We start from the raw sequence: 14,992 nt of genomic DNA on the forward strand, positions 1-14,992 counted from the left end.
GTCTGTCTGTCTGTGGTAAGGACTCTGTCTGTCTGTGGTAAGGACTCTGTCTGTCTGTGGTAAGGACTTTGTCTGTCTGTGGTAAGGACTCTGTCTGTCTGTGGTAAGGACTCTGTCTGTCTGTCTGTGATAAGGACTCTGTCTGTCTGTGGTAAGGACTCTGTCTGTCTGTGGTAAGGACTCTGTCTGTCTGTCTGTGAGGAGGACTCTGTCTGTCTGTGGTAAGGACTCTGTCTGTCTGTGGTAAGGACTCTGTCTGTCTGTGGTAAGGACTCTGTCGTCTGTCTGTGGTAAGGACTCTGTCTGTCTGTGGTAAGGACTCCTCTGTCTGTCTGTGGTAAGGACTCTGTCTGTCTGTGGTAAGGACTCGGTCTGTCTGTGAACGTTACTTGACAGTATGCTTGTTTACAAGGAATGCTGAGGACGCTAAGGACTCTGTCTGTCTGTGAGGAGGATGGTAAGGACTCGGTCTGTCTGTGAACGTTACTTGACAATATGCTTGTTTACAAGGGATGCTGAGGACAGTAAGGACTCTGTCTGTCTGTGAGGAGGACGATAAGGACTCTGTCTGTCTGTGAATGTTACTTGACAGTATGCTTGTTTACAAGGGGTGCTGAGCTATCTTCCCAGTGAAAGAAAATTACTTTTGAATAGTTATTAAGGAATAAGATATTTTCAGTGGTAATAATTATATCTTATGTTTTCAAAGCAGGTTAATTTGAGACTATCAGTGAGAATGTCAAATGATGAGTTAAATTGTGAGATCTTTTTTTTTGTTTGTTTTGTTTTGTTTTTCGAGACAGGGTTTCTCTGTGTAGTCCTGGCTGTCCTGGAACTCACTCTGTAGACCAGGCTGGCCTCGAACTCAGAAATCCACCTGCCTCTGCCTCCCAAGTGCTGGAATTAAAGGCGTGCGCCACCACCACCCGGCAAGATCTTTTTTCATATGAGGATTTTAAGGAATAAGAAACAGTAGTGAAGACAGAACTCCAATGGTTCTTGCTCTAAGATCAAGAACTGATCTCATGGGACCTCATGAAACGGGAACGCTTCTGTAAGGCAAAGGGCATATAGTCAATAGGTCAAATTAGCAGCCTACAGATGGGGAAAAAATCTTCACTAACCTCCCATCCGATAGGGGGCTAATATCCAAAATGTATAAAGAACTCAAGAAGCTAATCACCAAAAAAAAAAAAAAAAAAAAATCAAACAACCCAATCAAAAATGGGGTATAGAACTAAACCAAGAATTCATAACTGAGGAATCTAGAATGGCTGAGAAGCACCTAAAGAAATGTTCAAAGTCCTTAGTAATCAGAGAAATGCAAATCAAAACGACCCTGAAATTCCATCTTACATCAATCAGAATGCCTAAGATCAAAATCTCAGGTGATGTAGAGAAAGAGGAACACTCCTCCATTGCTGGGGGATTGCAAACTGGTACAACCACTCTGGAAATTAATCTAGAGATTCTTCAGAAAATTGGAAATAGATCTACCTGAAGACCCAGCTATACCACTCTTGGAAATATACCCAAAAGATGCTCCACCATGCCACATGGGCTCATACTCCACTGTGTTCATGGCAGCCTGGCCTTATTTGTGATAGGCAGAAGCTTGAAACAACTTAGATGTCCCACAACAGAAGAATGGATATAGAAAATGTGGTTCATTTACACAGTGGAGTACCATTCAGCTATTAAGAATGAGGACATCCTGAGTTTTACAGGTAAATGGATGGAACTAGAAAATATCCTGAGTGAAGTAACTCAGACCTAAAAGGATGTGCATGGCATGTACTCACTAATAAGTGGATATTAGCTAAAAAAAAAAGTACAGAATACCCAAGATATAGTCCACAGAACTCAAAAAGGTCAACAAGCTCAAGTGCCCAATGAGGACACCTCAGTCCCACTTGGGAGGGAGAAGAAAGCAATCCCAAGTAGGGAGGGAGGAAGGGATCTGGGAGGGAGAGTGGATGGGGGGGTAGGGAGTCAGGGGAGGTGGAGAACCTCATCTGGTATTGGGTGAGGGAAAAGGACTGAAGCCCTGAGGGCCAACAGAAAGGATGGAAACAGGCAGCCTCAGGAAATAGGAGGTTGGGGGGATCCTCCAGAATGCACCTGAGAGCTGGGAGGTGAGAGACTCTCAGGAATCAAAGGGCTGGACAGTAGGGGGAGGGAACTTATAGAGCCTACCTCCAGCAGGAAGACAGGGCATCAAGTGAGGGATGGGGTTGCCACCCCACAGTCACAACTATGACCAATAATTGTTCCTGTCTGAAAGAATTACAGGGATGGAAATGGAGAGGAGCCTGAGGAAAAGAAGGTCCAGCGACAGGCCTAAAGTGGGATCCAGCTCAAGGGGAGGTCTCAAGGCCTGACACTATTACTCAGGCCATGGAGAGCTCACAAAAACGGACCTATCATGACTGCCCTCTGAAAGACCCAACAAGCAGCTGAAAGAGTCAGATGCAGATATTTGTACCCAACCAATGGACAGAAGCAGCTGATCCCTGTTGTTGAATTAGGGAAGGCTGAAAGAAGCTGAGGGAGACCCTGTAGGAGGACCAGCAGTCTCAATTAACCTGGACCCCCGAGATCTCTCACCTAACCATCAAACAGACAGCATACAGCAGCTGATATGAGGCCCCCCATACATATGCAGTAGAGGAATTCCGGGTCTATGTTCATTCAGAGATGATGCACCTAATCCTCAAGAGACTGGAGGTCCCAGAGAGTTTAGAGGTCAGGTGGGGTGGGGGGGCATCCACGTGGAGACAGGGGTGTTGGGGAGGAGTTGTGGGATGTGAAACAGTAGGAGGGTGGATGGGGAGGATAAAATATGGAGTTTAAAAAAATAAATCAATTTTAAAAAAAATGTAAAAAAACCCGGAGACAGTAGTGAAGATTAAGAAAGACAGAAAAGGGCTGGAAATATGGCTTGATGAGCTGAGGCGCAGGCTGCAAAGACTGGTGAACTGAGTTAGACCCAGGAAGCCCTGTGGTGGAAGGAAGCCTGATTCCTGGCCATGGTCCTCTGATGTCCACACTCACCCCACCGCACATGACATTCACACACATATGCATTCAAAGTAAGTCAGTGTAGTTAAAAATTTAAGAAGGAGGAGTATAGGAATCAAATGAAGAAAAATGAAGCAGGAGTATATAGAAAAGGATGTGAATGGTGGTGTCAGATATGTGGGACGCCTATTGTTTGACCTTGAATAATGGGCTCCCAGTGAACCTTGTCTTCTTGACCTCTGGGGAGCCCTTAAGGATTAAAGCAACAGGACACAAATGTCTGCATTTCATTTACAGCAGATAGGCCTGAAAATTGTGGTAAGCCGCCTGTGTGAATAATTTCCATCACACACAGTGTTGATACTTTCTTAGTAGTATTACAGCAGAGAAAGGTAAGAACATTTTGTACAAGAAAACAGTGTTGAGGAATGACAGAATTATTTATTTAATATTGCATTTAAACAAATCATTTTTAAAGTTATCATACACTATATTTTATATTTTCCTCCTCCTAAGTCCTTTCAGATTCTTCCACCTCCATACCCACCCATGTTCCTTTCCTCTCTTAAAAATACAAAACACAAAACAAAAAAATTCAAAGGCAAAACCCAGCAAACTATAACAAAAAAGGACACACACACACACACACACACCAGAATAAAACAACAAACAGAAAAAGAAAACCCATGGAGCCCATTTTGTGTTGGTCAGCTATTTCTGGGCATGGATGGCTTCTCCTGGAGAGAATTTGACACACTCAGGTTCTTGTCAAAGGAGAAAACCAATTTTGCCTCTCCCTGCAAAATCAATTGCAAATTCCTCCTTGGTTAGGAGTGAGACTTTGTGTCCACTTTCCTTCATCGGTGCTAGATTTTTGTGTACTGCATTCTGTCGCAGACTCTGAGTTTATATGCACAGTGTTCAGAAATGGCAAAAACCTGTTCTAAGGGTTATGGTGTCTTATGTCAGTTCAAGTTGGGAAGCCTCATGGAAGAAATAACTTTAGGCTTTAGGCTCTAGATTGTAAAACAAATTAAGTTATAGTAGCGGAATATGGTATGAGACTTCCTAGTGATCTGAATTTCTGCAGTTTTCATAGGTAATTTGTTGAGAGGATGTTCAAAACACTCTGATAAGAAGCTCTGGTCCTCCAGCTGATGTTTTCAGATGGTGTGGATGCTGCCAGAGCTCTATACTGAATCATAGTGGCTAGTGCACAGGTACCTTTGCAACGAAACGTCACACGTAACCAACGGGGTGTGAGTCAGCATACGTCAGGGACAGGAGAAAGCTTAGGCTTTACTGTCCTTTCTCACTCTTTTCTGGAAAACAACAGAGAGGGAAACAATGACATAACTTGTCCTTGTCTTGAACAATACTCTTGTATGTCTCATGAGCTTTAATTCCATAGTCTGAGGTTACTATTGTTGAATTGAGAGGAACGGAAGTTATCAGACATATCTATTTAAAATGTAGAAATGGAAAAGAAAAATGGTGAATGGCGTGGGAATGCTTTGATAGAAGAACCAACCTGGTGGAGGGAACAAAGAAGAAAAAAATCCTATGTACATTCAGAGTCACAAATGAGGATCTTGAGAGAATTCAACTCATTCCACAGGAAATTCATATACTTTCCTTTAAATTAAAGTCTGAAATATTTTTCTCCATACGACTTGGAGGAAAGTCAACCAGAAAAACTATGGTGAGGGGCAAGCACTCGGTTCTCCACTCAATAACTTGGGGGCAGCAAAGGCCATGGTTTCTGTCTTTAGTACGATACATGTGAAAGAAGTGTGAATTTTATTGTGATGACAGCTAATTATGGACAAGCAGGTTGTTTGATAACCCAGTGATAACTTACAGAATACATACAACCAATCAAATTTTCTTTTATTTTTTTAGATATTTTCTTTATTTACATGTAAATTTCTCCTTTCCCAGTTTCTCCCCCAAAACAAACAAACAAACAAACAAAAACAACAAGAACAAACCCCTGTTGCCTCCCCCCTCCCCATGCCTGCCACTCCACCCTTCCACCCTCTCCCACTTATTAGCCCTGGCATTCCCCTACCCTGGGGCACAGAACCTTCACAGGGCTGAGGTCCTCTCCTCCTATTGATGATCGAATTTGCAATCCTCCATTATACACATGCTGCCAGAACAATCAGACCCACCATGTGCAGTCCTTGGTTGGTAGTTGAGACCCTGGGAGCTCTGAGAGTACTAGTTAGATCATATTGCTGTTCATCCTAACGGGCTGCAAACCCCTCAGCTCCATTGTTCCTTTCTCTAACTCCTTCATTGGGGACCGTGTACTCAATTCAATAGATCGCCATGAGCCTCTACATCTGTTTTAGTCAGGTACTGTCAGAGCCTCTCAGGAGATAGCTATATTTAGGCTGGCTTGTTCAAATTTTCAAAGCATAACACAGATGCTTCAGTTTTGCAGTAGCAAGACTGTGTTTTGTGTAAATATGACTTATACTTTGTAGCACTTTACTAATCAGGTTTTCTGTAAAACTTGGGTTGATTTAAACATTGACAGTCCTTCAGCACTCAAAGCATCTTATTCCTACTACATGGCTTAGGTTCACACACCATTTTCAAAGTACTCACTATGAATTTTTAAGATGGGAAAACTAGAGGAAGCCAAGAAATGCTAAAAATTAGTCCACGGACATGCAAAAATGAGAAGTTCTGCATACTGTCAGATTTTCATGAGTGTATTCAAAGTGATTGATGCAGAAACTCTGAGGCAATGATTTTGCCATTCTCTAACTATCACACATGGAGTCCATGGTGAAGTCTTTTTCAACACTGGCATTACTGACATTAAAACATCTTCCTACGCAGTCATTCTGTATCTTTCTACAATCAGAGCTGAAATGTTATTTTTTGAGTCATGATATTCTCCCAGAACTTCAGTCTCACTTTGCTTTCCGACACTTAGGAACTCCACACTCACGTAGGTTGGTTTTTATTCGATTAGAAGAGAACAACCAAAGAAGTGCACCCTAAAACCAAAATTTATATTTTGAAAGCTAACCATCTAGAACACTTTTGCTAGTAATTCTGTTTGAAAGTATGTTTATCATGTTTGCACACAATTATGTTTCTGACTCTTTTAGACCTTCCTGAAGGATATGTTCAACTGAAGGTAAGAAGTTTTCGATTTTTATCTTGCATCATTAAATCCATACTATTCGGAATAAATAACTGCCCATTTAAAAAAGTTGTATTTATTTTTGCATGCCCACCTGAGTGTATGCATATATGTACATGATTGTACTATGCCTATGCATACAATTGAGGCCATAAAAGGGCACTGGATCCCTTAGAGTTTGCATGTGTTTAGTGACTTCTTAGCTTGTTACACGTGTGTCAGAGTCCCAACTCTGGTTCTCATGGTTCAGCAGCAAATGCCACTGGGCTACTTAACCAGTCCCACAACAGTTACTAAGTGTCTTGTTTTAAAACCCATACAGCCTTTGGATAAAGAGAAAACTTCTCTCCCATGTGAAGCACTAGCAAAGAAAGAAGTAAAAGTCTTTGGCACAGGTACGTTCTGAAATCTTTCTAGGAAAATACTTCAAAACATGTAAAATGTGTACGGTCTTCTAATTTTGTTTTTCTTTTTTGTTCTTCAATTTTTGTGCGAGAATTTGATATAAGTAAACTGTCACTATTTGCATTATCTTCCCCCCAAAAGTTAAGCAGTAACTTATTATAATCTTTTGAAATTTGTAATTATAACACAGATATTTGACCTTCTACATCCCAGTTCCCTAACACTCCCGTTTTAGAATCACCATGCTTCCTATGGAATAGCTGCAGCATGTAGAAGTCCGAGGACTTTGCAAAGTCTGAAAATACCTTGATGAAAATATTGCTTGTATTAGTAGGTGCTTAATGGTGATATAGAGATTCTGAGACCCAAGTGTTGTTTTCCGGGACTTATCTGCTGTGGTCCAACACCATGCACTCAGTAGGAAATATGGTAGAGCCCAACCTTATTCAGACCAGTATGACGTCATATAATTTGTGGTCTAATCAATGGACTCTTAAACTCAGTGGCCCTAGTCAATTATGATAAGAGTCTATAACTCGAACTAATACATAGCTCTTTTTTGTTGTTAAAGTGGGTCTTACTGTGTTTAAAGCTGTCCTGGAACTAACTCTACAAACCAGGCTGGCCTTGAACTCCCACAGCCTTATGTGCACCTGCCTCTAGAATTCTGAAATTAAAGACAAGGCACCATCAGACCTTCAAATAATACAATTTTAAAAATGCAGCACTAGACTGTGGTTGTCACCCCATTTGAGTAGCTTATTTTCCCTTTGTCAGAAGGTATCAGCTGCAAATAGCTTCTTGGTTAGGGGTGGGAATTGGTGTCCACTTAATCTCAGGGCTGGGATTTTGTCTGGTTTGAATCTGTGTAGATCCTTGCATATTGTCACAGTCTCGCTGAGCGCATCTGTGTATCAGTTCTGTCATATCTAGACGATGTGTCTTTGGAGTCAACCCACCACTTCTGGCTCTTCTATTTTTTTCTGTATTTTTTTTTTTTTTGTACATAGATCCCTGAACTCTGATGGGGAGAGGTTTGATTTAAGACATCCCATTTAGGACTGAGTGCTGCAGTGCCTCCTCTCACGCTCTGCTCGTTGTCTAGTTATGGGTCTCTGTGTTGGGCTCATCTACTACAATGAAGAAGCTTCTCTAACGAGGCTTGAGTGAGACACTGGCTTATGGTTATACCAACATGTCATCAGGAGTCATTTTATTGCATGTGCCATTGCAGAACAGTAGGCAGTAGCTTTCCTCTTAGACTCATGACCTATCTGATCCCAGGTTCTTGGACTCCTTAGCAGTCCATTTCATGGAGTGGGCCTCAAACCCAATTTAAAAAAGTGGCTGGTTAATCTCATAACATTTGTGCCACCATTGTTATATATATTCCAGTATATCGTGCAGTCAGGTTACCCTTGTTACTGGGTTTGTAGCTGTGTTATTATTATTGATATAGTCGTTTTCATCCAGTGGTATGCTTAAATAAAAGTTTCTTAACTAGGAATGAATGATTCATTTTGGATTGTTGCTAATTATTAGCCTTACTATATACTATTATAAAGCCTACCATTTTATCAAACTATATATATAGTTGAATTTTCACTAATATTTGTCAGAACCGGATGAAAATTTGTCATCGGAGGAAAAGCAAGAATCGATTGATGTTAGTGAAGAGGAACATCCAACGGTAACTAAGTATTTAAATCAATTCTCTTTTTAAGATTTTCACTAGCAAATGTTGAACCCATAGATCATATGAAATTGCTTTTGACTTCCATTGAGAATCAACTGACTGTGATTTTACTCTTTAATCTCGACTAGATAGCTAGGCAATACACTAGTTTTAGAATCAACAGAAATAGAAGATAAACCCTATCCTTGGATTTGTGTGTGTATGTATGTGTGTGTGTGTGTGTGTGTGTGCATGTGTGCACGTGTGTGTTTCAGTCCTTTAGTGTATTCACATGTTAAAGGCAGTTCATTTGAAATGTATGAGTAAGAAATTAAAAATTTGAGCAATATAACAACGATTTCACTTGAGTTTGAGTCATGCTAAAGAGTTATTTTCTCAGTGACTGAACTGTGTACTATTTTTGCTAAGCAGTATTACACAGCTTAAAGTTTCCTTTCATCATTTGGTTCCCTAGTTGCAGCCAATGTCTTTGTTATGTGAGAGCATAGGACTTATAGTTAACCCTATTACCTAGAAGGAGAATAATAAATTACAGAATGTGGCTTTTAGTGTTATCCTCCAAAGAATGACTTTCAAACTTTTCCTTGTTTCAAGGAAGAGAGTCTGCAAACATAATAACACGTTACTCCCAACTTTATTTGGTGTTAGACTATGTCAGGACTGGACGGAACTGATCAAGAACACATGGATATATAGTACTATGTGGGTCTCTAGTTTGTATAAAACCACTGAAGGAATATGCTAATGGGATAGAGCATGTACTACCCACGGCATCTCTGCACACACTTTATTTGCTTGCCCTTGAATAATTTGTGGATTTTCAGTATCAACTATGTATAAGGCTGTCAAATGTAGAATGTGTCGTATGAGTGTATAGACAGTATTTCAACAGCAAAACAAGTAATGAGAAAACAACATTTGTGTTCCATGTGGAAAATCCACATACTGTCTGGCTGGAGAACATTTCAAGGGTGAGTATGGTGCTGAGGGCAGAAACTTTACTTAGAGAAACGTCTTTCTGAATCTGCCAAACAAAGGAGGGAGAGGGAGCCGCAGGGAGGTCTGTGTGGGAGGGGAGAACAGAAGATCACATCTGTTCACTGGTTAAGACTTAACATCCCGGGTTACCCAGGAAGCACAGAGAACCATCATTATAAGCATTTTGTTTCTCAGATTATATGACAATGAATCGCATAAGTAAGAACCTCTAACATTTCACACAGGTGACAGAAGTTTTCATGTGTTCATTCTTGATGAGGTTTGCCATGTTTTTGAAGTTCTCTTTTAATTGGGAAAGAACCATGTATCTTAGCTAATGTTTTTGCCTTTATTTAGACAACCTATGGGAATAACCCCATATTAATTTATGACTCTGTGTCACTAGTTGTTTTCTTCATAAAATTTTGCCCAGGACACCTAAGTGGGGAAGCACTTACAAGCCCCATTACACTCAACATCACATACTTTGAAGCCTCTTCATAGTTGTTTAGACACAAAACATTCTTGTCTTTGGAAATGCTTTATGTCAACAGTGCTATCATAAAGAAACATTCCTCTAAATTGTAAAAACCCTTTGTTGTAATCCAAGGGAATGATATTTTGGTATTCTGAAGTTCATCCCTCATTAAAGCATGCACACTGGCTTCTCTATAGGCTATAAATATATATATCCTCTTTATCTCTGTGATCTGTGTACATGCTCGGCAGCTCTGAAGAGAGAATCTAGAAATTACTAAGGAAACATATTTGATAATATTTTATTTTTAATTTATGCTTTTTTTATTTTCAGTATTATAATTAATTTAAAAATTAGGAATTGAGATACTTTCTTAGAAAGGGTTTAGTGATCTCTATGTAACTCATTTTTAACACTAATTTCAACAATATATGTTTCAGTGACATATCTACTCACAGGCAAAGTACAAGCAGGAGAAAATAACCGGTACTTATGCCTCCTCAATGATATTTTCAATATAAATAGTTTTGAAACATAAGATATGCAGTCATGGTCATCTAACATCTTAGCAAATATTCGATAGATAGCTGTGGAGATTTAACTCAAGTCTCCTGCTTTAAATATAGATTTTCCAATGATGTGCATTTCCTCCCTCCCCTTCCTTCCTTTCTTCCTTTTCTTTCTTCCCTCCTTTCTTCTTTTCTTCTTTTCCTCATTCCTTTCACCTTCACTAAAATTATCTTTCTATTCCTGCTTGTTTCATTTTCAATATGATTAATTGTAAAGTAGAAATTAATTTTTGAAAAGTGATTAGGGAATATTCATGCAACTAATTATTGTCACTGATTTAAAAAATGTTTAAGGAACCTCAACAAAGGGACATTGCACATTTATCTATGGCCAAAGCTGAAAGAGGAGTAAATGCCACTCATAGCCAGGAAAAAGGTAAGAACTCTATTTTTTTTTTTTAAAAATCCATTCAAGAGGCTCAGTAATATTTCTCAATGTTTAATATAGCATTTGCTACTCCAGCGTGACAATAGGAGGTGCATCCCCAGAACCCATGTAAAAAGCCAGACACACCTGCAGCAAAATGGGGTGTGGGGAGAGACAGGAGAATCAACCAGTAGTTTGCAGGCCAACTGACCTCTAGTGTGCTGTGCAGCTAAAGGGAAAAGAGTAACCTGCACTCAATGAGCTGGAAGCTGAGAGGCTAACTGAGCACACGTATCCATCCATCCACATTTATGCCCCTATATCTACACACACACACACACACACACACACACACACACACACACACACTCACACACACACATACACACTCACACACACACACACTCACACACACTCTCACAATGCACATACACACACACATACATACACTCACACACACTCACACACACATACACACTCAAACATACATACATACACTCACACACACACTCACACACACATACACACACCCATACTCACACACACAGATACACACACAGACACACACACACACACACACACACACACACACACACACGCACTTAAATAAAACATCTGATAATCCTTATTTAAGACAGAGGGAGTGAGATATTCTCCTACCCACCCCCAAAGCAGCCTATATATATTTAAGTTATAATGTTTTAAATGGAGGGACTGGGGCAAGCACTCAGTTGGTAATGTTTTTGCATTTTAAGTATAGACATGAGTTTGACTCCCTGAACTCTCATACAAATGTAAGGCATAGTAATATGTGCCATAGGAAGTGAGAGGCAAGAGAATACCTGGAGCTCGCTAACTAACCTTTCATCTATGTTAATTGGTGAACTCTAGGACATGGGGGACAGTGTTCTTAAGGCTGACACCCAAAGTTTCCTTTACATGAATATGCATACAATTGTTTGTGTACCAGTGCACACATGTTCATGCATGTAAGCATGAACATGCATGCATGTGGGAACACACAATAAGTATATTAAATGGCAATAACTTATATATCTCACCAAATCAGCAAAACAAGTTAAAATGAGTAAAAGTAGGGATGTTACATTATTATTCTCAGTTGATGAATATAGAGAATGAGAAGAAGTAGAAGAATTGAAATGAAGATGAAGACATTAGAGATCATAGGAAGTACATGAAGGAAAAAAAATTTTAGCTAAGTAGGAACTGTGAACATAAATCACTATTTCAGAGAATGGAAGAATATTAGCTACATAGGAAGGTAAGATTAATGTGAAGTACAGTTTTAAACACTGGCTTCCATGCACCTTAGAATTACACTCCATAACTTTAAGCTTCACATGGGTAAGGTATCATGATCTTGCTCCTGCCTTATACTATATTTATGGCTTTTTCTTACTGTGGCCAAGTATCACTAAACTGCAGGTCATGTAGCCCTCAGTCATTGCTGTCTTTAGACTGACATCTGTGGTATTTAATACTTCTTTGCTCCAGCTTTTCATACCCTGTGTCTTTCCTCAGTCTTTCTAAACTTCATCTCTAGGAGTCAAATCAGAATTTCTTTTGAAGGATCACTCATCCCTGGCACATTTTTACACATTTTAAATCCCAATAACTCAGAAAAGAATTTTGAAGCAAATTGGTTAATCACACAATATAACAAACCAATGAAATTTTGGGGAAAAACTAGGATTGTGAATTATATTGATTGTTATAGGGATTGTGAAGGAAACTGGTTAGTAACTACTAATTATTTTGTGAAAAAACAGTTTATTTTTATTTGTCAATCCCATTTTATTACTGTAAACATTATGGATTGTATTATGTTTTAGGTTCTCATATCTTCTGAGAAATATTTATTGAAAAAATGTAGGGTATTATATCCAGAGTGGAGAAGGAAAGGTCGTCTTCATATAACCCATTCTTATGAGCAAAGGAGCAGTGTGTTCTGCGTCATTATTCTTACTTTTGATATACAGGTTATTCAAACTGGTTAACAACAAGTTAAAAAAAAGACTAGCGTGTTTCCCTCGATTTTATGACTGTGTTCTGCTTCCCAAATTAATAGTATGGAGAGAACAATTTCTTATTCTGAAGTGTTTGACTGGTAACATATGCCGTGTCATACTTCTGCTTGTTGTCTAGGTTAAATAATGCCATATCATGAAAGAGGTCACCTTTCCCTCCATCAGTTAGGAATGCAATGCAGGCATTAGTATCAGAGCCTTTCCATTTAGCTGGGCTCATTGAAATTGTCTCACCTTAAGAAGTTTCCTTTAATTAAGGTTAAAATCTCATTTTGTACTTGATTTTTACTTTGATGATGCCTTAATTAGACCATAACAGAACAAAGTGAAGATAAACTAAATGCTAGTCTTAAAAGAAATATTCCCAATAATAAATATGGCAATTTTTCCATGGGAATTCTGCATGAAATTTTAATAGATCTTGTCATGTTGACATGCAATTCACACACGATTGTTTTTTCAGGCTTTCCCACTGAATATCCTGAATTAAAGGTAATAATGTTTACATTTTGTTCTGTATCCTTAACTTCCTAATACATGACATGAACACGTGCCATTAAACATCTTGTTCCAAACACATGCAGGCTTCCATTGCCACGCAAGATTATGTATCATCTGAAGCCTCAACATTGAATCAGGAAAAATCATTCTGGGCAGGTAAATTTATCAATATTTATTTCCCTGAAACCAATTCGTATGAACATTTGAAATGTCCAGTCTTTTATTCCCAACAACATAGTTCTCTAATTTAGTGAAAACATCACATGTAACAAATAGAAATAGCATTTTAGCATTATTTTCTAAAAATAAGGTATTTACCAGTTACGACTTGTTTTTTAACATTGTGAGCTACCACTCATGTGCTTTGATGGTTATGTATCAGCTCACTTGCATTTCAGTTTGGAATCCATAAATTTCCTAGTGATTAGTTGTTACTAATTATTAAAGATCAGGATACACAAAATATAAAATATATGATTTTCTCACAGCTGTCGATGTGTGTACACTCAGCTACCTGGGAGGCTGAGGCGAGATATTCCTCCATCACTAGGAATGTCGAGTGATCCTTTGAGCTTTGTGTATTAATTCACAGTGGTTAGGATATGAGTGCATAAAACTGTGAAAACTGAAGACTAAATGTCAGCTTCATAAAGGAGGTGGGCGAGAAGTCTCCCCTGCCCATACCTGGAGAAACAGTGGTAATTGGTGGTTGCGGAGAGAGGTAGAGTTGGTTCTTTTTTTTTTTCTTTCTTTTCTTTCTTTTTTCTTTTTTTTTTTTAAGAGTGAAGCCCCCATATGTGTTCCCGTAGAAAAGATCACATATCTGAATATATGGACAGTAGAAATTATTCTTGATTTTTTTTTCAAAGAGGACACAAAGTTGGGCATATAGCGGGTAGATCTGGGAGAAGCTCTGGGTGAATATAATGAGAGCATATTATATGAAATTCTCAATGAAGAAATAATAAAAATATAAAGAACTGGTCTTGTTAAAATACATGGTATTTTAAAATCAATTGTAGAAACAGTCTATATGTATTCTTTATGTATTTGTGTTCTAATTAATGTACTACTTAAGTCAGTAGACCATAGTCAACCATGGTATTTAGATTGAACAGGAATTTATATAATGCGATGTGATAAAAGTTTGTCTTGTGTATACCTAACAATTAATTTTATATTTTATAGAACAGTTTTAAGTACATGCAAACAAAGTTACCAACAACAGTGAATCCAAATCCACATCTTAACTGACTTTCATGTTTTGGATGGTTGTCCTTCTGATTTGGCTGTAATAATATTTTTATTAGCATAAATTGGTTTAGAGTTCTCCCTAAAGACTCATTTACATACAATGTGAGGAAACTAAAATCCATCCATCCTATAATTTATTAATGAGAATTTTCCTTTAAGAAGCACACATTCATGAGAAATCATAAATGAGATCCACCAACCCAGGTAGATAGGACAAGGGGTGAAAGAAGACGGACACCATCCAGTCATTTCATGTGGTTTACACCGTGTTTCACACTGAAACAGTGTCAGTGTCTAGTTTTTTTGGGGTCCTAGTTCATATTTACACTCTTGTAATGATTTTTTTCTCAGACAGTTTTCTGAACTAGACTTGCTAAAGATTCTGGAACCCTTTCTGAGTTCAATATTTCATGAGTTGTCAGTTTTGTATCCTACTCAGTAATCTGTCTCCATTTTTAAAAACATGCCACTCAGAAATATTGTCCCTGTCATATCTTTTTTTTTTTTTTTTT

General features: G+C 38.6%; 1 protein-coding gene across 5 annotated transcripts in view; it reads left to right on the plus strand.

Annotated features, from left to right (window-relative positions):
• Window positions 1-14,992, plus strand: part of LOC116069094 (POTE ankyrin domain family member A-like) — a 106,826-nt gene that overhangs the window by 72,148 nt on the left and 19,686 nt on the right. For 3 of the 5 annotated variants that reach the window (XR_004109832.1, XR_004109834.1, XR_004109833.1), the window contains exons 24-26: window positions 6,150-6,178; window positions 6,507-6,579; window positions 8,209-8,253. Coding sequence is in view for 2 of the 5 variants with exons in the window: in XM_031339449.1 (XP_031195309.1) it covers window positions 6,150-6,178; window positions 6,507-6,579; window positions 8,209-8,279; window positions 10,605-10,686; window positions 13,189-13,217; window positions 13,310-13,382 (357 nt within the window). In the remaining 3 variants the exon portion in view is untranslated. Of the gene's footprint in view, window positions 1-6,149; window positions 6,179-6,506; window positions 6,580-8,208; window positions 8,280-10,604; window positions 10,687-13,188; window positions 13,218-13,309; window positions 13,383-14,992 lie in introns of those variants that run through there. The other 2 variants (XM_031339449.1, XM_031339448.1) reach the window with 1 other exon arrangement.

This window comes from Mastomys coucha, unplaced genomic scaffold (genome assembly GCF_008632895.1).
Source record: "Mastomys coucha isolate ucsf_1 unplaced genomic scaffold, UCSF_Mcou_1 pScaffold22, whole genome shotgun sequence".
Taxonomy (NCBI): Eukaryota; Metazoa; Chordata; class Mammalia; order Rodentia; family Muridae; genus Mastomys; species Mastomys coucha.